This window comes from Lacerta agilis, chromosome 1 (genome assembly GCF_009819535.1).
Source record: "Lacerta agilis isolate rLacAgi1 chromosome 1, rLacAgi1.pri, whole genome shotgun sequence".
In the NCBI taxonomy this organism is placed as follows: Eukaryota; Metazoa; Chordata; class Lepidosauria; order Squamata; family Lacertidae; genus Lacerta; species Lacerta agilis.
The window spans coordinates 62,522,602-62,548,640 of NC_046312.1; the positions used below are offsets into that span (position 1 = coordinate 62,522,602).

A 26,039-nucleotide genomic window follows, 5' to 3' on the forward strand; every position below is an offset into this window, starting at 1 on the left:
CCTTGATCATGGAATGGTGAGGATGGTTGACTTCTCTCTTGAGAACTGAAGGAGGAAGTTCAAGGAATGACCCTTTCCTTTCAGATTAATTGGACTGGATCTGATTTTTACCCAGATTGCACCTGATTGAATCTGGTGCAGGGGGGAGAGGGATGACCAGAGGGGTGATGACCATGGCACTCATGCAAAAATCCAAACATGCCTATGGGCATAAGTAAGTTGACAACCACCGTGTTAAGATGTTGTTCACATAGTGTTCTTATATTGATCAACTCATCCTATACGATCAGAAAGGCAAGCTGAAAAAATGCAGGTAAGGTAAAAACAATAAAGCTTCTCAAAAGTTACTTTAATAGCTCTAATATGATAATAAAACAAGGGGAAATATCCAGCAATACTCAGAACCAGTGCTTTTTTCTTTTAAAATGTTTAGAGATACTCTCATTTTGACTGAAGAAAATCACCATTTTATAGTTCGAATCGGGAAAAATAAATACAGTAAATGGACAAAAGTACAAAGATTCACAAAATGTTTAGGGGTATGTGTTCCCCTGCACCCCCCCCCCTGAAAAAAACACTGCCCAGAACAGTTTTAAATATTCTTTGATTTCAGTAGGTCATCTCTGAGAATAAATACTGGTCAATGTAGGGATTAGATAAAATTGTGAGATGTACAGTTGTGGCCGTGTTAGACTTAATGCAAGAGATGGTTACTGTATAATGATTGGATCATGAAAAAGTGCATATGTGTTTGTAGATAACCAGAATTCTTCACTGAAATTGCTAATCAACTTGAATCATTTAAGCTTGTGTGGGGATAGTAATTGAAAACATGGAAGTGACGATACTTCAGTTCCTAAGACTTTAATTTTTGAATTATATGGACTACTTGTCATACTTATTATATGTAGAATCTATATCTTGGGTGTTGGTTTTAAAGCAAGTATAGTTGGTATTCTAGTTGAATGGCCTGTCATTATACAGACAACAGTAACATATTGTCATGAGATCAGTCTAGACAAGCTTTCTGTATCATGAGATTGAAGCTGTCAGAGTTAAGCCTCCAAGGAGGATATTTTAGTATTATACTCTGTGTTGTAAAAAGGTTAGGTTCTTTTTTAAAAGTCTCAACAATAGATTGCATCACTTCAGTATTAAATCCCTTAGCAGATCAAATGCTCATCTTCATTATTTGATGTATATTATCCTGCCTAATTTAGGAAACTAACAGTAAATTCAAGATTATTAAATGTCTGTTTCTATTGTTAAGGTTTTCTGAAGATTGCATAACAGAATGGCTTCAAATCCTGTTAAATATTATTTGAAATACTACCTGAATGCCATTTGTATTTAGCTGGTTAGTTGGGTTGTGGCCTAAGGTGGCTCACACCATTGTTGTCAGCCCTCCCGCCCCCCTTGGCTAGGGATTTTTTTCTAAAGAGAAGGAGAGAAGTGTTAAGAAATACACAAACTTGTAAAACATGGTAGAAAAATAAGGCTGCAATACTTGGCACGCTTACCTTGAAATGCTCTCTGCTGAGTACAGTGAGATTTATGTTGAATTAACCTCTGGGGGATTGTGCTACATACCGTAAGTGAGTCTTACGTTGTAGGTGAAGATTGAAGCCAAGTTCCAGATCTGAAAGAACATTCTACTAGTTTCTAGAACAGAAATTGTCTTTTAATCAATTTCATACCAGTAGGTTGATATGGCAGCAACTAGAATAAAAATATGCTAAAATGTATATAACTTCTTAAGTATAATATATAACATATAATTGAAATAACCCATGCTTAATTATATTAAAAGGCCTTCAACCTTGTGTTGCTTCAGAAACATTTAGACTGACCATTTCAGAGTTGAGAAATTATTGCCTAGAATCTCTTCGTATGTTTTCCCCACCCTACTAGTATTTGATAGAAGAAGGGCATGTTCAGGAGGCAATCATTGCTAGGCCACAGATTACAAACAATAGGAAAATTGTGTACTTTTTTTCTTCTTCTGCCTTTGTTTTTTGATAAAACAAAGATGCTTTGATTTTAAATTGTTACTTGAGTTTCACTTTTTCCTGACTCTGTGACAGCATTATCACAAAGCTGAAAGTAAAACTTCTTTTTACTGTATTAATAGACAGCTGCCAGTGTTTGTTTTTATCATGTTTTACCTACAGATACTTTGGCAGCCTAAATAACCATATAGTTTTATATTTTATTTCAAAATTATTATCTATTTTATTGAATATGCAAATTTCCTAAATTGAAACTGCATTTCAGTAGGAAAACCTTGCATAACTAATTTCTTTTAATTGGGAGGTCAAAATTTTAAAAAGTTAGGTTACAAAAGGGTTTTGTTTAGGAGCTGAGGCCAAGTTTTTATAAAGCTAAAACTTTAACTCAACTAAAGGCAGGACCATTCTTGTTCAGTCTAAGCCTTGGAGCAATTTCAGCTATTTTAATTAGCTACCATTTTTTTGTTTTAGGTATGCAATCTAACCTGCCTATTAAGGGTACTCGTCACTTGTCAACATAATTGACTTTATCACCTTTTTGAAAGTTGAAAAAGGTAATCTCTAGAAAAGTACAAAACAGTGATTTGCTAAATATAATTATACAAAATATAACTTGTCAAAATTTACCTTCCTGCTGAATGGCAGTGTGCCAAGTATTGTAACATATATGTTTGCTAACTTTGTATTGGCATGTGCTAATTAAATACAAGTGACACAGACTAACCTCCCCTGAGCTTAATAACTACTATGGACATTAGCAAAATATTTTAGATGGAATTTTAGATGGTGGGAATGATTAAAATAGTCTTATCACGTTACCTACAGCACTTTAGGTAAGATGTTCTATAACTTAGGAAATGCTCACCTTAGGTCATACTATTAGACTATAGTACTGTGGATGCTGATGATTTAATAAATTAATAATGATGGGTTGTGACAGATTCTCAGCAGCTCTAGGGCAACCTGTCTAGACTATCTGCACTGCCGACTGTCATATTTGCAGATATACTGCATTCAATTCTCCTCTCTCATAGCTCTCAAAGCTTGTTATGTTTCGGGGCTTCTAATGATAGTACCAATAATTTTAAAACTTTTAAGTAGTCACATTTGTTGTTCTGTATTTTGTGTAATTCAGTATTATCTGTTTATAAAGATATGCTCTGAAAAGAGGCATATAAATTAAAATCAATTTATTGGAGATCCTGTACTTAATTCTCACATTATTTACTTAAACTGTGAGTAGATACAACAGACTAACAGTGACTTGTTTTTCCTGCTCCTGCACCAATTATAGCCAGTTTAGTTTAGTCTCCTTATCCCCCCCCCAGCTTCTAATATAGCTTCTAAATAGATTAAGAACCTCCATAATAATAATAAACTGAGCCAGTTGCATATTCGGAACTGGATTGCAGCCATTCTGAAATAACAGGTTTGTAGTTTGTGGGGTGATCCTGGATGTTACTCAAGTCTCTGGTAGCCTAAGTGGCCAGGCCTGCCTTTTACTAGTTGGTATGCCAACAATGGCCATTCTTGACCATAGTGATTAATGTACTGGTAACCTCAAAAATTGGTTATTGCAATCTGCTCTTGGTTTTTGCAATATCGGCCTACCCTTGGGCCTAATCCAAAAGCTCCAGCTGCTGTGAAAGGCTGTGGTTAGACTGTTGGTGGGGACAGGCTTAAAAGCTTGCACTGGCTGTCCATGTTACCAGGTCAAGTTATGGGTTCTTGTATTCTTTTACAATGCCGTTAACAACTTGGGTCCAGGATTCCCTTAGGACTGCCTGATTCCTTGTAACCCTGCCCGACCACTGAAATCCTCTGTTATTTGTTCCCTGTGACTCAGCTACATGGCTGTGGGCTATGCATTCAGTATTATGGCCCTAATTCTGTGGAACTTCAGGTGCTTGATGAGGTTCTTTCTATTTCAGTTGTCATTTTAAGAAAGTTTCCTGTTTTTATGAGTATTGTTAACTGAATTTATCTACTATAGAATTTTTATAATTTCTAGGTACTATGCTTAAGCAGTGTATAAATAGCTGAAATAGAAAGGAATGTGTATTTGTCTAAAAAGATACTTTAAATCAGTTCTGTTGGTTCTGTTTTAAAATGCCCCATGCCCTTGGAGCTTCCTGTTATGTGGTAGAGGGACAATTCACATGAAAGCCAGTTTTTAAAAACATTAAGGGACAAATCTGTAGCATGGAAGTTTCTTCTCAGCCAGTCAGATCTATGGCAAGTATTAGAGAAGTGCTAACGTGCAGCCAGAACATGAGCATTGACTTTAGGAGACTGCTTCCTTTACTCTCTTAATGAGAAGTTGCCATTGGGTGTACATGTGCTGGGTATTAAGTCCTAATCAAAACCACAAGAAGGTGGAGCTATATGGCAAGTATCATGGGTTGCAGGAGTAACTGACATGGTGCCCCTGCCCATGTTGGAGGCAGGGCTTCAGTTGCTGTCATACTTGACCGTGGTTCTGCTTCCTGGGGTTGATGGGAGTTGGGAGTCTAACAACATCTGGAGGATTCCACATTGTCTATACTAGCCTTAACGGATTTGTGGATCTAGAACTTTTTGCTTAAAAAAATGCATCAGCTTTCTGAGTTTGTGTTCCCATGCAACTTGCTTTTTCACGAGGATATATTGTATAAATAAGAACATGCCTCACTTTCTTATTGTTACTTATATTGTATGGTAGGAAAATGCAGGAGCTAATTTCTGTGGTGTCAAAATACCTGTAGCAAACAATGGGATGAAGCGGGGGGGGGGGAGGAACGGTCCAGGCTGTGTAGGCTTTGAATAGTAACATAAGTACTGAAGCTGGGAACAATGGCTGCTATCAGAATAGCCCCATATGAGTGCACTTTAGATCTTTTGAATAAACAAAAGTTTAGTGACCTAGAAATGAATCAATAAAAAAGCTATTCTCTATGTGACAAATTGAATAACTGAAGGATTCTTAGAGAAGCATTGACTCTAACCATCCAAAATACATTGTTTGTGAAGGTTTTCTGAAACACATTAAATCCTTTGAGCACTGTAGCAGACAATGAGGTGTTCTGTATTTAGGTTGCTCACTGTTTACTCTCACTGAAAGTTTAGCATTAGAGGAACCAAAACACTTATTTTCTTACATCTCCTTGTTCTTTTGGAAAACTTGAAAACCTAACATTACAAGTGTGAGCTATGAAATGCATCCTGGCTCATAGCAAATGTTATTGCTTCAGTATTGTTTGAGACCATTTGCACTGTTTATCTAAACCTCAGCTGAAATACTTTTCTTTCAACTGAAGAAGTGTGCATGCACACGAAAGCTCATACCAAGAACAAACTCAGTTGGTCTCTAAGGTGCTACTGGAAAGAATTTTCTATTTTCTTTCAACTAATTGTTATTGATGATCATTATTGTTTTGAGTATCAAAATTATTGAGCTAATAGAAACAAATAGCTCTATCTTAACTAATAAAAAAATTGCAGCCACATCCCATTACTAATCAGAGTATCATTTTATGTTGAAATGCTGGAATCAGATGTAGGGGGTAGATCCAGGGAGTGATCAATGCTGCACTGGAGCAGGTGGTCCCGTCCACCTACAAGGAGATGGTGGTGTGTCAAGAACTGTTCAACAGCTATTGTCCAGTGGTGAACATCAGCTTTTGGGGCAAGAGAGGGTGTGGTGGTCCAGCTCCAGGCATGCTTGGAGGAAATTGATTATCTGGATCCATTCCAGACTAGCTTCAGACCCAGTCATCACCCTGAAACTGCTTTGGTTACTCTGGTTGATGACATTTATATGAAGCTGAATCAAGAAAACTGGAGTACATATTATATTCAGCTCTTTCTCTTTGATCTATATAAATTAGGAGAGGTGGTTGAGGTATAAGATCAGTGCTTGGAGGCTTTGATGGGCTGGTTAAAGGCCAATGAATTAAAGGTGGATCCTGAAAATACAGAGATGTTTTGCATCCAAGTTCTCAAGTCCTAGAGGTGAGGAGACTGCATGTTCTTAGATTCCTCTGGAACGAACAGTTTCATAGCTTGTATGTGCTCAGTGGAAGTTCAGGTGGCCGCAGTGGTTAGAAGTGCCTTTTCGCACCTATGGCAAGTTTACCATCTACAACTTCTTTTAGACAGAAACAACTGATTACTGTACTCCATGCTCTGGTAGCTTCCAGATTGCATTATTGCAATGTGCATGGAGTTGCCCCAGATTTCTAGTTGGGGTTTCATTTTAAAACAGATGCATGGCTAGTTTGTTTCTGGGCCCTATTCAAAGTGTTCACTTTAGTATTTAAAGCCCTAAGTGATTACTTCTTTTTCTATAGAACCTCTTGGGTCTGGTGTTAAGATCAACAGAGAGGACCCTCATGGTAGTTTCACTACCCTCTCAGGTTTTGGTAGCCAGCCAGTGTGGTTTAGTGGTTAGAGTATTAGACTAGGACCTAGGAGAGACCAGGTTTCAAATCCCCACTTAGCCATGAAGCTCACTGGGTGACCCTGGGCCAGCCACTGTTCTTAGTCTCACCTACCTCCCAGGGTTGTTGTGGGGATTAATTGAGAAGGAGGAGAACCAGGTATGACAACTCAAACTCTAGAGAAAAAAAGTAGGATATAAATGCAATAAATTAATTAATAAAAATAGCAATGACCTAAATGAGGACATTCTCTGTGACAGCATCTAATTTATTACTATATCCAAAAGTTTTGTTATACTGGTAAAATTTGGCTAAAACGGAACATCCGTTACTATGGCGGTACTTCAGGTCACAGCTGGTATCTAGTCCATTTCTCTTACTTCTAAAGTAACCTAAAGTTGCCTGCAGCCTACATGTCTGAACCCTAAGCAAAGCACCAAAATATAAATGTTGGTTCAGATCCCCTTATGTCAGATTTTAATATTTAATATCTCTTACAGTTGAATTCTTAAAGTTGAAGTCCCCATGCACCTTTAAAGATGCAGAAGGATTCTTTCTCTTTGTAGATGAAGAAATTTCTAACAATCTGAATTGATACGAATGGCAATGTTTAGAGAAGCCACTGCTTCAGAATTTAGAATGTTGAGGTCTAAAGGTGATGATAGGTCAGCTTTCAGCATGAGAGCAAGAGTACATGGTGTCACCTTTTACCAGTGTTGGAAGGCTTCTACATGATCCCATACTCCTTGAAGCAATACAGCAGAGTATTTTTATTTAGATTTTCCATGATGATCTATTTATAGCAGATCCTATGATTCATAGATATATTGATATATAGTTTATTCAACAGAATGCTTTAGGATGCTGATAAGGGCTCGTTACTGTTAATGATGGTTAAGATTTCACATTTATTTCTCTACAGAAATAAACAAATCAAATATTTTTCTTTGTAATAACATAGCAAATTCTGAAAATTTCTGAAGCCAATGAGGATTGCAGCAGGAGTAACACACCTTCCTAGCCCCTAAAAGCCACAACTGGTTAAAAAGTAATTACATATCTCTAATAATTTTCTAAAGAGCTTCTTTAATAGCAATGGAAGTTGTGAAAATGGCATCCTGCTAATGGTTATGCACAATGTGGTGATGGTGGAGCTGCGGCTGTCAAATGTCTCATATTTTCAGAGATGTGCCTTTTCTAGACTGGCCTAAAAGAAAGGCTTATGACACATGTTTCTCTAAGAGTGGATCTCTCCATACGCTTGGGGTATGTTTTGGGCCCCTGCAGTCCTGTGAATACATATGGAGCAGTATAAGCCCAATGGTAGAGGCACTGACAGTACATAATTGTGGTCTCTTTTGTCCTATCTATGTTTCTTCCACACCACCAAATGTGACTTGTCATGCTAATAATGTGTGTGCTTTGTTTTTTCACAGAGGAAGATGTATACGGTATTTATTCCAATCTGTTGTTCAAGCATTTCCTTTCAGAGGGAATAGTCTGTGGACATAATTTATTTGTTGCTTCAGATAAAGAGGAGCCTGCTGATATTCTAAAGGTAAAGAAAAATTAACTACTATGTAATTATTGCTTAATATCTTCTAGATGGTGCTAAAAGCAATCCTGAAGCTGGCAGACATTCCCATGCCCTCTATGATAACTCTGTTAGTAAAGGACTTGTGTGTTACCATACCAAGCATGCCTTGCCTACTCCCTCCAAGTAAAAAGTAGTGTATGGGTCAGGAGAGTACAGTGGTACCTCAGGTTACAGACGTTTCAGGTTACAGACACTTCAGGTTACAGACTCCGCTAACCCAGAAATAGTACCTCGGGTTAAGAACTTTACTTCAGGGTGAGAACAGTTTCAGGTTAAGAATGGACCTCCAGAACGAATTAAGTTCTTAACCCAAGGTACCACTGTATAGCATTATTAATAATCTAAAATCTTCCTGAATATGTTACCTGTACCTTGATTAAATTCAGTAATTATAGTTATTCAGAGAAACTAGGGGTGGAGATTGTGTTGGAAAATTGGGGCAAAGAAAAGAAGTAAAATGACTTCACATCTTGAGTTTGAGTTTCTCATACTAGGTACCAATGTGATTGACCAAACAGGAGCCTGAAAGCCATTTTTTACAAAGCATGGATTGGTGGCACACACAGAGTAGTGTGTGCCAGTGTTATGAAATAGTTTGCCATTTGATATTGTTGTGTGTCAAATACATTTAATATCAACACATTATATCAATACTCCACAATAAGACTTATTTTTTAAAGTCTTTTAAAAATATAGTATTATGTAGCAAACTATGAAAAGTAGCATTTGTACTTCTTGTTCTTCCTAGCCTTTATCACCTGAGCCTTAGGTTTTGGATATTCATTGATTTCTGTTGGCCCCACAACCTACCTTAAAGAGGTAGGGGCAGCAGCACAGACAACACTGGGGAGTAAAAAGGTAAAGGTAATCGCCGAAGAATTGATGCTCTTGAATTATGGTGCAGGAGATGCTGGAGGAGACTCTTGAGAGTCCCATGGATTGCAAGAAGATCAAACCTATCCATTCTTAAAGAAATCAGCCCTGAGTGCTCACTAGAAGGACAGATCCTGAAGTTGAGGCTCCAGTACTTTGGCCACCTCATGAGAAGGGAAGACTCCCTGGAAAAGACCCTGATGTTGGGAAAGATGGAGGGCACAAGGAGAAGGGGACGACAGAGGATGAGATGGTTGGACGGTGTTCTCGAAGCTACTAACATGAGTTTGGCCAAACTGCGGGAGGCAGTGAAGGATAGGCGTGCCTGGCGTGCTCTGGTCCATGGGGTCACGAAGAGTCGGACACGACTGAACAACAACAACAAAGGAACCCCTTAGGTTCAGTCGCGGATTACTCTGGGGTTGTGACGCTCATCTTGCTTTATTGGCCGAGGGAGCCAGCGTACAGCTTCCGGGTCATGTGGCCAGCATGACTAAGCCACTTCTGGCGAACCAGAGCAGCACACGGAAACACTGTTTACCTTCCCACTGGAGCAGTACCTATATATCTATTTGCACTTTGACGTGCTTTCGAACTGCTAGGTTGGCAGGAGCAGGGACCGAGCAACAGGAGCTCACCCCGTCACAGGGATTCGAACCGCCAACCTTCTGATCGACAAGCCCTAGGCTCTGTGGTTTAACCCACAGTGCCACCCGCGTCCCTAACACTGGGGAGTACTTCTGGCGAAAAGATAACGTGGCAGCTAGCTGTGCAGCAGACACAAGTCTCAAAGAGGCCATAGATGAGTCAGTAGATAGATTAGCAAATCAGAGAAAAGGCTGGAGGAGGCTGAGTAAGGAAGCAAGAGGTGAAGGCTTGGAAAAAGGGAACAAGGAGGAGGAGACAGAGGGGAAATGAGAAAGAAGAGAATATAGAGGATCAGAGCTGGGAAGCTTTACCTCAATGGAGATTCAGATTAGAAGCTAAGAGGACAATAGGGGAAGGTCTGGGTCTAACAACCCCAGCGACCCATCCAGAAAGTTTGAGAGGCAGGTCCTAGCTGTGATCTTTTGTTGTTTGAGGTAAAGGACAAGATGGTACCCTAGTAGATTCAACATACAGAAGATGATCAGACTGGCAGCTGAATCATACTTAAACGATGGTAATGGGTCACTGTTAAAGCTATGGTTTAACAGTGTATAGTTAAAGCTATGGTTTTCCCAGTAGTAATGTACGGAAGTGAGAGCTGGACCATCAAGAAGGCTGATCGCCGAAGAATTGATGCTTTTGAATTATGGTGCTGGAGGAGACTCTTGAGAGTCCCATGGACTGCAAGAAGATCAAACCTATCCATTCTCAAGGAAATCGGCCCTGAGTGCTCACTAGAAGGACAGATCCTGAAGTTGAGGCTCCAGTACTTTGGCCACCTCATGAGAAGAGAAGACTCCCTGGAAAAGACCCTGATGTTGGGAAAGATGGAGGGCACAAGGAGAAGGGGACGACAGAGGATGAGATGGTTGGACAGTATTCTCGAAGCTACTAACATGAGTTTGGCCAAACTGCGGGAGGCAGTGAAGGATAGGCGTGCCTGGCGTGCTCTGGTCCATGGGGTCACGAAGAGTCGGACACGACTGAACGACTGAACAACAACAACAACAACAACAAATGGGTCACTGTGCTCTACTACACTTAAGGACAGCAGACTAACTCATGGAGTGCAGGGCAGACTTTGTAGCAGACACAGCTTTGTCCTACAACATCTCATTCTCATTCCCATTCCCTCCACCCCCACATCTAGCCTGAGGCTCCTACAGCTCTCTGCCTAATTGTAGGGTTGCCCTGTTGAGAGGGAAATGTTTTGTTGAATATCTGTTATGAAATGTAAATTTACCTTCACTTTTGTGTCCTCATTAGGCTTTTTTTCTTGAACTAATACTCTTAAACATGAACGAAAGAGAAAAAGGTTTACTGGAATTTCTGTTTACAGTGACATGTGTATCAGACATTCATTGAGCACATTAAGGGTTGTTTTTCATCTGTTATGCTATGATCTTTCACAGAAGATAACTCTTTTCATGGCTGTGGTCAAGCTGGTGGTATCAGAGGTTTTAAGTCTCCAAATACAAGTTGCTGGGAAACACAATCAGAAGAGCTGTGTTGTGCTCATAACCTGCATATGGGCTTCCCACAGGCATCTGGCTTCCCACTATAAGAAAAGAATGAGATGGGCTTTTGGTCTGAGCTATCCTTATCTCAATAATCTGGGTTTTATTAGACAGTAGGTTTGGAAATGTTCCAGTGTTACTATCACTCCATTCCAATAAACCATTGCTTCTTAACAGCATTATCATCAGCTTGCCACTAATCCAGTATATGGGTGACTAACAACAAGCTAAGACAATTTATGCATATGATTCACTGCAGAAATTTTTGAATTGACCTGTTTTAATTTTATGATATGTGATTGGGAGTTTCTTGATCCTATAACCAAGACAAATATTGCTGGTTCCAGGAGAGGGAAGAGATGGTTTTATAGACCATAATTATGTTAAAACTGTATAACTAAAAGACACGTAGAACATAAAAAAGCCCCATCAGCTGCCTAAGATATATTATATTACCACCCAGCAATTTATCCATCATCCTTTGAAAACACATTCATGCCTATTGTAGTCAAAGCTTCTTCAGGAAGTCAGCATTAAGATGTAACATTGTTGAAAAATTACACCCCTGTAAAAATCCTATAGAACAATATACAGGGGGTTTTAAACAGGATATTTAAAACATTTCTCTTCAGTCACTTCATCTTTCTAACCGACAGCTGTACTGCTGCATACTAGAACATAATAAATTATAAAGTAAAAACTAAACCAAATCTTTATGTGACCTGATTACAGTGTCATGCAGAATTATTCTTCAGTATTTTGTAGAATCCAGAAAGTGTGCTTAGGAAGATACAGGTAATGAGTTGTAAGTGCGACTCGTTTTCATTCTAACAAGTGAAGGTTAGCTTGGAGAAGCTGTGTGCTTCAAGTTGTTGGTTTCATTGGTTTTTGGGTCCATTCAACCTCTGCTCAGCCATGAAGCTCATTTAGTGTTTGTAGCCAAATGCTAACTGTCAGAGTAGCCTATCTTCCAGTGAGAATGCATCTCCAGCCAAAAAATTCACTTAGACTGCAATCATTACCCCACTTACCTAGGAGTAATCCCCCAGTGAATTCAATAGGAGCTCTTTTGAGTAGACTTTAAAAAAAATTATACACCACCCTTCATCTGAGGTGAGGATCACAGTATAAAAACACAAAAATACATAGCATAAATGTATAGTTAGGAGTATGCTGATGGTTTTTCTGTTCTTTAGCAAGGGATAATAGTGCAAGGGAGCACAGGGTTCAAATTGGAGGTAAGACTCTGGAAAACACAGAGCTCTGAAGTTGCTCCAGCACAGAACAAGCTGAAACTGAGCCCTCATATAGCAGCCACAGCAGCAGCAGGTGCCACCTAATTGTAGACACTGTCTATACAATATACTGCTTGGTCTTTTCTAGTAATTGCCTACTGCAATAGAGTGGGAGGTCCTCAGTCTTCCACAGTGGAATCCTCAGAGTCAGAGGACAGTAGTGTCATGAAGTAGTGATCCTGTGAGCAAGTACTGCTGGGTGGGGCCCCTCAGGCAGGTGGTAACAATTTGTCTCCCAAAGTGGGAGCATGTGATGGGGCTGGCTATTTGCAAGCATCCCCCAGCCTCTATAAATCTACGAGTTAACCTGCTGGGGGAGAGAAAGAAGATGCCATGTTTTAGACTTGCTGTTTGATGTTGTGTAGCTGGTGCCAGAGAAGAAGCCAATAAAGCCTGGTAACCCGTTAGGTGCCTGCGTGTGATTGATTAACAGCTTGGAGGGAGGACTCGGGAAAGTGACCCCCTCCTTGACAAGTAGTTCCACATTCTTGGGGGTGGGCACTGGCTCCACAGGTTCATCTGATAGCAGCACATCTGGGGCTGTTTCTGCATGTCCTTCCCCTACAGTTTTAGAGTCCTCATCTCTGTCATCCTATGAAAATGAATCTGATTCCTGGTCCCAGACATTAGTCACCAGGTCTTAGTGGCCATGGAAGAGATATTTTTCGTTCATTTTAGCTTATTCATCAAAATCCATTTTAAGTCACCTTCTCCTTTTTTCAGCTCATTCAAATCCATGGTTTTATTTTCCTTCCTTTCATTTGCCTAGATCAAAGTTTGGCCCAGTTCAGATATAACAAGCTATGCTTTGGTGTTTTGTGAACTGCACAAATAAACAGTACCCTCTCCTCCTTAGTGCATGTGTGAAGCAGATTAAAAGCAGTGAAACTCTGAACTAACCACCATTTCCAGTTACATCCAAACTTGGGAAACTACTATTTATTCTAACAGTGTTTGATTTAAACAATCCAGGATCAAACAGTGGTTCTAATCCTCATTTGTTTGAACCAACCACCATTGAAAGACACAAGAGTTTCCCAAGTATGGATGTGATGTAATTGTAAACTCTAGTTTATTTAAAAATTAAAGCTTTCAGTCCCCTTGTGCATAGAAGAGCAGCTGAGGGGGAGTACAGGAGACCAGTACTTAATGTGGCCCATTTTTATAACTCTTAACCATTGTGGGCCTTTATTATTTTGGATGCTGTTGTATTAGCTGCCATTGGTTTCTTTCACACTATTTGAAATAGTCTTTCAGAAATATTATAATCTGTTAAACCTCTGTGCTGAATGACGATCATAGTGGTTTAAAATCATGTTAACAATCTTTAATTATTATTATTTTAGCTAGAATGCTTGTATAATTAAGGATTTGAGGTGACTGAAGCAAAATGATATATATATATATTTACTTTCCTGAATTTGATTATGTTGTGATTGTTATTTCCACCTCTAGTTTTCTGCAAACTATGGAAAGTGTTTCCTTACAATTGATTTAACTGTAAGGAAGAATTGTTTAAGTTTAAACAAAAAAACAGTCTGGAGATGCTACCAATCATGCTTCCAAATGAAAGCTTAGTAATATTCTTAGTTTTAACAGCAGACAGACAAAGCAGCTGGTTGAAGGTGGTAAGAATTAGTGTGTGAAAGAGGAGGGAAAGAAAGTGTGGTCCTGCATCCTATTCCCAATTCCTCTAATCCTCAGTAGCATTACCTCTGCATGGGTCCTCAATTTTAAAACTTAAAGCATTTATAGGGTTGCCATATTTCAAACAGAAAATTTGTTAAGCTTTTTGCGCAAAATGCACAAAGAAAAAAAATGCTATTCTTATGCAAAAACGGCACTGCCAACATGGGCTGCCATGTGTCTGGATTTTCCCTATTTCCACACAGACACTGCTGCCGACTGCAGTATTCCGGGAATATGTATGGAAAAATCCAGATGTCTGGCAATCCTAATTTGGAAAGCATTTTCTGGAAGAGCAGACTGACTTGACTTGTGTGTGTGTTTGCCTGATGCTCAGGGTTTTCCTATTCATCCACTGTATTCTTAACTTTTATGGTAGCCAAAGTTTATCAGATGCAGTTATGTAACATTTTGAAAGCATGCAAGGAATGAAGCAAGTTTTGCTATTACCAATCAAACTTACATTATCAACTAAAATGAACATTTTCCTCCTGCCTTCCCCCCAAAAGAGCTACTGAGCCTATATTTAGTTCAGATCACTTTGTGCAACCCTTCTAGCAATAGAGAGTAAATCATCCCCACATTATTCATAAATATGGGTATTGTAGCTTATCACATTTTAAATTGGGATAGTGCTGCACAGTACACATTTTCAAGGAAGTTCTTTAATATTTAATATTCTGACAGAGATGGACATAGTAGAAGCAGTGTTCATGACCAGCTACCTTTGTAAAGAAGAATGAGGCCATCTCAAGTTACAGGGATTTTGGATGCCATAAAAGTTAGACTACAGTGAATGAATAGGTTAAAATCTGAGTATTAAGCAAACACCTGAGTTTGCTATGAGTATATATGATGGTAACCTTAACTCACTTTCTGATATTTTATGTGCATGCAAAAGTATGCCATCTGTCTTCAGACTTCTATTCCTTAATGCCAAACTGTTCCCCCCAAGTGGTTTAAATTTCAGAGGAACGGCTTCCGGCGGCTGACGCCATTATGGGTGGTCGTGGGTTGCTTCGGCTGCGAAGCACCCAGTTCATCCCGGGGGTCAGGAGCCCTGCAGCCGCATAGCGGGGCTCCGGTTGGGGTGCGGGAAGAGCGTCCCGTGCCCTGGGCTCCCCGGCTGTGCCCGTTGTGGCTCCGAACCCTTCCCCCGCGCCCCCTGTAAAGGGGGAGTGGGGGTGAAGGGACTACGGAGCCGGGCTATAGGGGACATGCCCCAACCGGGATGGAAATGCGGCGGCAAAGCCTGTGATGAGCGTCTAAGTTCTACCTGTCATCAAGGAGCTGATAAGAACCCAGAGGCTGTGAGTAATTGATTGACTCTTTGTATTCCTGGAATGCTCTGGGGGAAAGAAGAAAGGCAGCCCGCCTCCCTCCCTTCGAGTGGTGAAAGAGATTAACCCTTTAAGTGACTGCTGCTACAACAACTATAGAAAGTACTTGGAATTTGAAAACTGAGTCTGTTGAGATCTCCCTTCGGGGGTTAATTGGGGAGAAAATATCTCCGTTTGAAGTTTTGGTCTTTATACTCCGGCTTCGGAGAAATGGCGGCGACTTGGTTTGTCGTGGGAAAAATTGAGACAAAGGAAGGAAGAGACAGGAACTGAAATCTGATACTCACCCTCTCTCCCAAAATGTTGGACTTTGTGATCGCACTGGCATCGAGCTCTGATTTAAGGGATGAGGAAATGCTCACTATTTTGCAGATGGAATTGCTTAATCGAAAACTACAGGTCTTGAGTGGAATTATTCATAAAAAGGATGTACTTTCCACAGAGGAGGCTTTTCAAAAGTTCTACACAATGGAATCAAGCCTTGGCAAAGAGCTGGGAGGGGCGCTTGGAGGATGGTCGGAAATGGCTGGGCGAATGGAAAAGGAACCTGAAACAGGAAAATTTACAATATCCAGACCCCGAGGTGGCAGCTCGGGGGCAAGAGACATGGAATTAAGATTTCTACAAGAAGAAGGAGCAAAAGAATCGCCCAGAATGGAGATGTGGAACGCCCTGAGGCTCGATGCTGGGTTTGATGTGGACGCTGCCTGGATCTGTGGTCACTCAGAGGAAGACAATGAGGGATTTGGCTGTGGAGAAAGACGGAAAAGGACTATGGACAGAGGGGGAGTGGGTTGAAGCCTCAAATGTATAATCTGAATGGTCTGCCATGGTATCCGAAATCGGAGTGTGAAGTCTGTTAATTACAAGTTTATTTTAAATAAGTAAGGAGATATTGAATTTTAAGTTACAAGCAGCATGATAAAGGATAGAAGAAATAAGTTTAGCTATAAGAATACTTGGTTAAGATTTAGGTTATAATGCAAAGATTAAGACAATGGTGTTTTTTTCTTTTTAAGTAAAGTTAAATTTTTTATAGAGAAAAGTTGTTAAGAAAATGGTATATTGATTTAAAACCGAAGGTGTATAGGCGGGGGAAGTCAAACGTCAAGATTCAGAACTAGAAAAAAAATTTTTTTGTAAAGTATATAGATAAGAAGAAGAATCCTGACATTATGTGTATTGTATTTGTTTTGGTATTTGTAGGTGTGGGGTTGGGTTTGTGTTATATTATGAAAATGTCAATAAATTCTGTTAAAAAAATAAATAAATTTCAGAGGAACATTTACATTTGCGCTAAATGTATATGTGCTTTAAATATCCAACATCATTTTGAAAATGAACATTTGTGAATATAGAGCCATTATTTAAAAAATTATCCATATATGAATGTGTTTGGTTTTTCACTGAGTAAATCCCTGCTTGTTGTTCTTATTGTGCTAATGCTCTTTATTCTATTTTACTCACACTGTGTCATTGAGATTCTCTTGCTCTGTCTAGGAGAATAGTGAAAGAGTAAAAGAACGGGATTGTCCTTTCTCTCATATATATTTTATTATAGACTGAAAATTTTAGTAGTTCAAACATGGAAAATATTAGATTTGACTTAGACCACTTACACAAAGTCTGTTATAAGTCATATTTTTATTATGCTTTTTGTATTGGATCAGATTGTTATAAAATGTGTGATCTTTGCTGCATATTTTGTTGTTTCTTCAGCTTGTAAACCACCTTGTGTGTAGCAATATAGAAAGCTGGTATGCAACGTAAAGTGATATGAGATGAAATAATAAAAAATGGCATCTTCATGTTCAGAACCCAGCTACTGTTCCTCATTTATCATTTAGCTGTTAGAATTTTTGTAGTTAATACAAATATTTGAATTTAGGTTCTGTTGGCTTCAGTTGTTGTTGTTGTTTTTTTTTAAAGCACAGGACCAAGTCTCACTTGAAGAAATTATCTCTACAACCACTTGTTTATATTTATGAAATATAGGGCTTGACTTTGTCCAGGAAACATATTCCTTTAAAATATAGTTGTTACTATACATAATGTACTTTGAAGTAGTTCCTTTCCTAATTGCCTTTCCAATGTCCTAAGTTTAAGGAACAACACTTATTTATGCATCTTAGAAAAATTACTATATAAATATTACTTCAAACATGAATCAATTTAGACTCATACACTTCTTTAATGTGTTCTTAATCATAGCTGCAACAAAACTGCATATGATTATTAGATAATAGATAATATTTAAAATTCTATTTTTTAAAAAAATGAAAGGGATCAAAGAAGTTCATTTAAGAGGGATTTCACATACAGCATGAATTATGTCGCTAAATAATAGCACAGTAGTACTTCTCCAGCATTGTAAAATAGCTTAGAGAGAAGTATGATGCCTGTAGTTAGTGTAATGCATTGGTAATTAAGAGGGTGCAAGGTTAAGCTTCATTAACTGTTGTAGGACTGTGGCTTGGGTTTTATTATGCCCTAGAGAACAGAAGAAGAGAGAGAGGTCAAACTATTAGAACCTGATTTTGTTTAGTGCATCTGCCAAAGTAGGCAGAACAATGTAGCAGTTGACATAAGGAACAGAAATTCCTAACAGATATGAGGAAGATGCATTCAGATGTAGAAAAGCAAGATATTTAGTTGTATTGGAAAAGAAACCATTCCTGTGAAGGGAAGCTGTGAAAGCACATATCATTTTAACTACATTAAACTATCTCTCCCTCCCCTTTCCCCTGTTCCTTTTGTTTACAAATCTCCCATAAAACCAGTTAATGTGAGGAAATCAGGTTTTTTAAAGTATTAAATTCAAACGGGATGGTCTTTCTAGTGCAGGTGCAGTGCCTTCATGCAGGTTAAAATATGTTTCTCCCTTTTCTCACATGGGATGAGCCTGATTGCAGGAGTACGATGGTCTGGTATGGAGAACAGATGTTCCCACACCTCCCATCCAGTAGTCCAGACATGCTTACGCTGCAGTGGTTTTGAAAAATACGTACTGGTGTCCTGTCCCCTACACTGTTCCAGTGCATTATTTGTTTCTGTGCACATGAACCTGGGAGTGAAGAGGAGGGAGCCATCCTGTCCTCTGGACTATCTGGAGCATGCTTACATCTGTACAAATGCATTTGTGAGCGAGGAGGAAGGAGAATCAGCGCTCTCTTGAGCTCTGAGGATCCTTGTGTGTGTCTGGGCACGTGAATCATTTTTATAAAAACAACCTATCATTAAATAGCTATTAGATACTTTAAAGTCTCTTAGAGTTACTTGTTAATTTTCCAGATACAAGAGGAAAACATTTTGTACATTTTGTCCAAACATTTTACCTTCCCAAAGTAGAGATTTAGGTTTATTTGTTTGTTGTTGTTTTTAAACCCTTTCAAAATTCAAGGTACTGTGAGTAGTCATTTATTTATTACATTGAAGCCCCGCACTTCCTACAAGTTGCTCAGGGTGGTAAATACATTGTCCCCTCTGGGACCCCATTTTGAAGTAGGGGGATTGGTTCAAGTGCATCAGTGAGCTACATAGCTGAGTGAAGTTTTAAGTTTGAATCAGCCCGTTTCTGATCTGATACTCCATAGCCACTATGCTAAACTGACATATATCTTAGAAGAGCTATTTTTAATGTGTACAGATTACATGTTTTTAATTGCAACTTCACAATTTGGTTTCAAATTAGGCATATTTACTCATTAGCATTGACAGTTTATTTCTGATGAGGACTGTAATTGACATTTTCTTTCTCTGTTCCTTCACCATCATCAGGCTAGTGACACTGGGATGCTATAGTCATACATTGTAGACTGCATTACTTTGCATTTATAGACTCTGACATACCTCTATTACACACACCATTTGGGATTGAGGGTGTCTTAAGTATTTGCAAAATATTTGGAGGAAGTCATTTAATGGATATACATCAATTGTATGTTCCTCAAGCATGACCCTGTGCAGCAACCACATGCTTGCTTTCTCATATGTCTGCAGCACAGATCAAATAGTAATCTGCATTGTTTCCATGTGGTAGCAAGAAAAACATTTGGGAATTATTAAAAAGTAAAAACTGGTTAAAAGTGGGGGGGGAGAGAACGCTGTTTAAGGAGAGACCACATTAAAGTGTTTCTTCTGGCTCTCAGCCACAAGATTTTAATATGTAGCCTAGGACATTTGGTCACCTCTGCTGCAGTGTGAGGCAGCCATTGCAGCAGCAGGTGTGCCCCTCATTGTAAGAGAAAGAATATAAAACAATGAGAAGCTTAGTGAGTTAAGTGACTGCTTACATGGGATTTATACTAATGATAATCTCTTCCAGAACAATGGCCTATGGCTGCACTGAATTGTTTTTGTATATAGCATACCGTTATCTTTATGTCAATTAAAGTGTTGCAGGTGTTACTGAGAAAATGGACGGCAGTTTTATTGAATACAACACCTGGGAAAGTAATTTAAATTGGATTATAGCTGCAAAAACATTTACATAACATTTGCCCTAAAAAAAAATTAAGTAGCTTATTTTAATATTTGAAACAATGAGCTATATTACCCTTAGCTTAACCAAATAATAAAAACAACTTTGCTTATAGATGCTGAGATTAAAAAAATTCAATTCTGTTTCTTTTTTATACTTGTTTATTCAGAAGTAAGTCTCACTGTGCTAATGGAGTTTCCTCTCAGAAAAGGCTTCCCGTAAATTCTTTCCTTATTATTTTCCTATTATAAAACCATCTTGCCTTCTAGTAATTCATTTTTCTGGTCAGCAAAGACCAGCAAACATTTTTCAAAGACTTTCTTTGCTCTGGGTCATGTAAATGCATGCAATAAAACTTTGGGGGACTCAAAGTGGGGTCTTCTCTGTGGTGTCGCCATGGCTTTGGAACTAGCCGCCCAGGGAAGTTTGTCAGGCTAGTGTAATGTAAGAATCTGAATGCAGAGTGAATCATTTTTGATTCACCCAAGAGCTTTCAAAATGGGTCTTAAAAAACTTTTTTTCCTACTGTTGGTTAGCGCTAATAAAGCATTTATATTTGTCTATACCACCATGAAGATTTTAGGTAGAAATTTGATGGATAAACATGATAAATAATGCCACTGGTCGTTTTCAGGTGTTACCATTCCATGTGAAAAAAGGGGGGGGGCAACAGAGACAAAAACCAGAGGCAAAAAATGTTCATGGAGCCACCACAGTTACATGAGAAGGCTCCCCACTACACACAGCCACCTCCAGTGAGCACAACTCTGTTACCCCCCCCCCCCCGGGCTTCTCAATGCATTTTCTTCTCATGGAAGTGATTTTTGTGAGGCAAATTCTACTTAAAGGTCAATATTGGATTCTCTGCACATAGCTAGAGTATTGGATGCAAAAATATATCTGCCAAGGACACAGGAAGCTTCCTTATACTGAGTCAGAATATTGGTGCCTCTAGGTGGTTGTTGTCTATACTGACTGGCAGCAAATCAGTAACCCCACTGCCACAAACATATTTAAAAGGCCTTATAATGTTATTTAATTGTTTATTTGTTATTTATCTAGCTGTTCACTAAATATATATCTAGCTACATTTTAGCCTTCTTGTGATACATTTTTGAGACCATGGAAAAGACAACATACAAAAGTAAATCACCTGTGTTTGTTTTTTGTAAATATGATGATGAAAAATCAATCAGAACCAAATGGGCTGTAACAACAAAATCATCCCAGCACAGACAGAAGTAGTGCAAGAGACTCATGCTGCCCTGGGCCACATGAAAGACCTCACATGTGGTGTAGTGGTTAAGAGCGGTAGACTCATAATCTGGTGAACTGGGTTCGCGTCTCCGCTCCTCCACATGCAGCTGCTGGGTGACCTTGGGCTAGTCACACTTCTTTGAAGTCTCTCAGTTCCACTCACCTTATGGAGTGTTTGTTGTGGGGGAGGAAGGGAAAGGAGAATGTCAGCCGCTTTGAGACTCTTTCGGGTAGTGATAAAGCGGGATATCAAATCCAAACTCTTCTTCTTCACTTGTGCAACAGAACTTCCCTTCCCTCTTTTCTCCCCACACCCCTTCAGGTCCACTCCAGTGGGTTTGGGGAAAACCCAAAACAGATGGGGAGGCACATAGTGAAGAAGGGGCAGGGGAAGACCTTGTGTGAGTAGGACAACTGTGTTGGATACAGCCCTTTAATTATAATAACTGTGGGTCTAGCAAAGCAAATGGCAGCCTTGGAAGAGGGTTGATGTGCTTTTGGGCAGGCACTCGATCCTACTGTTAAAAGCATTTTTACCCACATCTACTTCTCACACTGCCATTTGTCTTTTGTGGAATCGCCTGTCTCTTAATTAGGAAGAATTCTTGCTCAACTTCTGTAACTTATCTTAGTAACAATGTTGCGATTTGTTCTAATGAGATAAATGGTGAGTGAACTTCAGTAGAATCACTTCCTTGAGCACATCTCATGCCTCTTGATTATAATTCTTATTGTACTCGAGTCTGCTTGAAGAGTGGGAATCATGAATTCTATATTTAAACCTTGGATCTGTTCCAAGGCTCTTACAGATAATTACAAATTCAGCTTGAAACGAGGGAAGAAACTTCTAGGATGGCAACCTACAATACCAATTTCTGTTTTTAAAAAAACTAACTTGCTTAATGTGAACTATTGTTGGGTGATTATTCTGTAGGCTTATAATGGAACCTGGTAAGAAAACGATTTAACTTTATTTTTATAAATTGACTCTTGAATTCCTATAGTTTGTCTTACTGTAGAATAAGGTTACCAGACATCCCTGTTTCCCGGGGACAGTCCCTGGATTTACAAATCAGTCTCCTGACAAAATCCATTTATTTAGTAGGAAGTTGAAAAGTCTCCCCGGATTCATTGAAAAAAATCTGGTAACTTTACTGTAGAAAGAAGGAAATTGGGTCACTCAGCTACCGTTAGAGAGGTAGTTCTGGTTTGGGTTACTGGAAGTTGGAGTCTGAAACATTTGGAGGGCACCAGGTTGGGAAAGGCTGCTGTACAGGCTACAAGGAGAGGAATGCCAGTAGTTGATGTAGCAGAAAGAAGTGCATTTAGATTTGTCTAACAGATGGCAGTGGATAGCAAGAAGGGGACATAATTTGCTTACTCACTGTTGTCAAAAATCTCAACAAAAGTAAGCAAGGAGTGTACACTGTTCCTTGACAATTAAGTCAATTTGATTTATAGAGACACAACACTTAATAAAGTATCTTTAAGCCAGACTATTTGAATATTAACAGAGTGTCTGACTACTATCCTGACTAACATATAAATTCAGGGAGTAAACTTTTTAAAAATAATGATCATTTTAAACATGATATGCCACTTCAGAGCATACAAAGCATTTCAGATTTATTTTGGTATAATCCTTGGTATTTCTTTAAGCTAGATCACTATTATCCCTGTATTGCAGATGTGGCAGAGGCTAGATTTGAACTAGGAACTTTCTTATTTGCAGCTCAGTTTCTTAGCTGTTGCTCCACACCAGCTCTCATTTAGCCTATGTTTGGTATTCTGAGTCGTGATCCCCCTCTGCTTCTGGGTCACTGCATCAAAATTGAGATTGGGTGTCTTGCAAAGGTACACTCTAGCATGCTAATTTCACTCTGGCAACTCATGCCATAGAAATAGGATGCCAGATCCATTAGGTAGGCCCTAGTATTCAAAAAACATTCAACACATTATCTCATGCACATAACAGACTGAGATGTCTATTACTACAACACTTGGTCAGCTGCAATATCCTTGCAGTCTTTTCAGCTGATTAGCAAGTTAGCTCCCAGTTGGTAGAATGCCTATGTAACTAGGCCAAAAATAAATAAATAAATGAATCAGTCCTGTCAAGTTGGTATCTACATTTCCACTGCAGTCACTGGTCTAAAAAGCAAATGCAAATGTTACAGTCACTACCACAAATCATTTATTGCTACATTTGTACAAACTTTTCTGACGTGTTAGTATTTATTTATAAAACACATATGCATCTTTTATCTTTTTTTAATTCCCCAAGGTAGGAATCAGAGAGAAATGCAAGCTTATTTCAGACTTATTTCAGAATGTGAACTGAAACACAGTTATCTTTTGGAATTCACACTTCTCAGAAATATTAGTGAAAATAATGTGCAAATATGCATATGGGGGAGTTGTTGGCAAAAAATGTTTTAAATTATATTAGGCAAAATGATGTACAAAAATGTGATAGTAGGAGAAATGTGTCTGTAAATGTTTAGGGAAGTTTTTAATCTGTGACATTTTAATGTATTTTAATATTTGTTGGAAGTCGCCCAGAGTGGCTTGGGGGACCTAGCCAGATGGGTGGGGTACAAATAATAATAATAATAATAATAATAATAATAATAATAATAATAATAATAATAATAATATGATTTTGTGTGGGGATTTAAGAAACTCAAAGTGATGTGGAAAGAGAACACACTGAATTTTGAAAAAATGAGGAACTTAGAAAAACAAAAATTGATAGATTGATCCACCTTCACCAAGGAGATAAAATTATAACATTCAACAAGCATTAAGATAATATTTAAAATGTTTATTTATATGGCTGCAGAACATAGGAATGTGTGTATATTCAGCTATAAAATGTCTACATTTGAGAACTCTGCATAAGTTATTCCATTTAAGTACATACTTGAATATTGTATGAAATGTGTTTTGCAGCGCCACCCATGTTCCTCTTGCATGATAAACCCATTTTGTGTAACAGGTTTGTATATGTCTGAGGGTGAGTTTGACTTGAGTCAAAGGATAGCAGGTAAATGGGATCATTGGCAATTTATCAGGTTTTAGATCAGGATTGAATTGTCTTGTCATTTGTGAAGGAATGGGTTCTTTAATTTTGATGCCTTGGCATGCTTGAAATAAAAGTAAAGGAGAAAATTCAAAGAAATAAGTGTCACTATAAATAAATGATAAATGGCTTTAGAATTGGAATGGGCTGACAATGACAAAAATCTACCAACAACATACAAATCAATATGGCTAACCTGATCCAAAACACCCACCCACCCCACTCATACACGACAACAAAGACCACCACAGCCAATCACAAACGAACAACCACACCCTAGGCCAACCCCAACCTCTCTCACCAACAAAGGAACACAAGCGAACAAAAGAGAACCTGCACAAGCAACGCTGACATTAAACCCTACATATGTTAAGTAAAATAGAAACATCGTCACCCGATCCCACTCCCACCCATCATCCCACCGCTGTCCACCTCTTTCCCCCTTTTTCTTCCCAATGTCTCAACAAATGAAACTGATTTGTAAAAAAATTATACATGTAAAAAATACGAGAGACATTGTACATACTTTTGTAAATCAAGAAATCTTTAATAAAAACACTTCCCCCCCCAAAAAAAGAATTGGAATGGGCTTTGTAGGCAAGCTAGTTCATGTCCCTGCTCAATGCAGAAAATCCATATCTAGAGCACCCCTAACACATGACTTTCTAGCCTCTGCTTGAAGACCTCCAATGAGGTCAGCCCATTTCCAGGTAACTGGTTTCCTTTTTAAACTGCTCTTAACATTTTAACATTCCCCCCCCCTAATGTTCAACTGAAACCTACTCTAATAAAACTTAAACAGAACAGATCTAGTCCTGCCCTCTGAGGTAGCAGAGAACAAAGCTTTGTTTTCTTATTTGAGGCATTTGTAGAGTCCTAGCATGTCTGCTCTCATCTTTCCTGCATTCAAACAATATCCCATTATTTCCATATCTCTGACAGGCTTTGTTGTCCTCCCCTGAACCCATTTCTATTTGTCTCTTATCAGAGGCATACCTAGGCTCCTTTGTACCCTCGGCAAGGAGCTGTTTCGGCACCATCCAACCCTTGTGCTCTTGGCAAGGAGATGTATTGGTCCTCCAAAGCCAGGAGAGACCATGAACCAGAAACTCAAAAAGTTTGTTTTTCGTTGCCTTTCCTGCTCCACCAGTGACTTCCTCTGCAGTCATCAGGGTTGGGTCAGGTCTGGTCTGCTCCGTCTCTCTCCTCCTCCTCCTCCTCCTCCTCCTCCTCTTGTCTGTCCGTCTGCCTTCCTCCTTAGAGTGGAGAGACATGATTTTTGTGCCCCCCCAGCCTGTGCCATTGGCAGGGGCCAACTTGGCCAACCCCTGTCTATAATATGCCGGAACCCTCAAAGTGCAGCACCCCAAACTGGACACAGTTATTCATATGAGATCAGAATCAAATGGAACTATTACTTCCTGTGATTTTGGTTACTATGGTTCTACTAGCAGCCTTGTGCCTGATAATGCTTGAGAATGCTATCTTGATTGGAAATAGACTCAATATGGTGAACCGGGTTCACTTCTCTGCTCCTCCACATGCAGCTGCTGGGTGACCTTGGGCTAGTCACACTTCTTTGAAGTCTCTCAGCCCCACTCACCTCACAGAGTGTTTGTTTTGGGGGAGGAAGGGAAACGGAGAATGTTAGCCACTTTGAGACTCCTTCGGGTAGTGATAAAGCGGGATATCAAATCCAAATAAAAAATTAAAAAAAATCTACTTGATCATACAAAACTTGGTTCAGTTTTTTTAGAGTTGGCCTAATACCTACCAAACTGGTAAACTGATTTCTAAAATATATAATCGGCTAATTAATGCAGCCTAAAATTGCTTA

At 39.0% G+C, this 26,039-nt stretch overlaps 1 protein-coding gene across 4 annotated transcripts in view; it reads left to right on the forward strand.

Moving 5' to 3' along the window:
* ELP4 (elongator acetyltransferase complex subunit 4) overlaps positions 1 to 26,039 on the forward strand; it is a 146,899-nt gene that overhangs the window by 6,380 nt on the left and 114,480 nt on the right. For all 4 annotated transcript variants that reach the window (XM_033151352.1, XM_033151361.1, XM_033151369.1 and 1 more), the window contains exon 3: positions 7,864 to 7,985. In XM_033151352.1, coding sequence (XP_033007243.1) covers positions 7,864 to 7,985 — 122 coding nt within the window. The remainder of the gene's footprint in view (positions 1 to 7,863; positions 7,986 to 26,039) is intronic.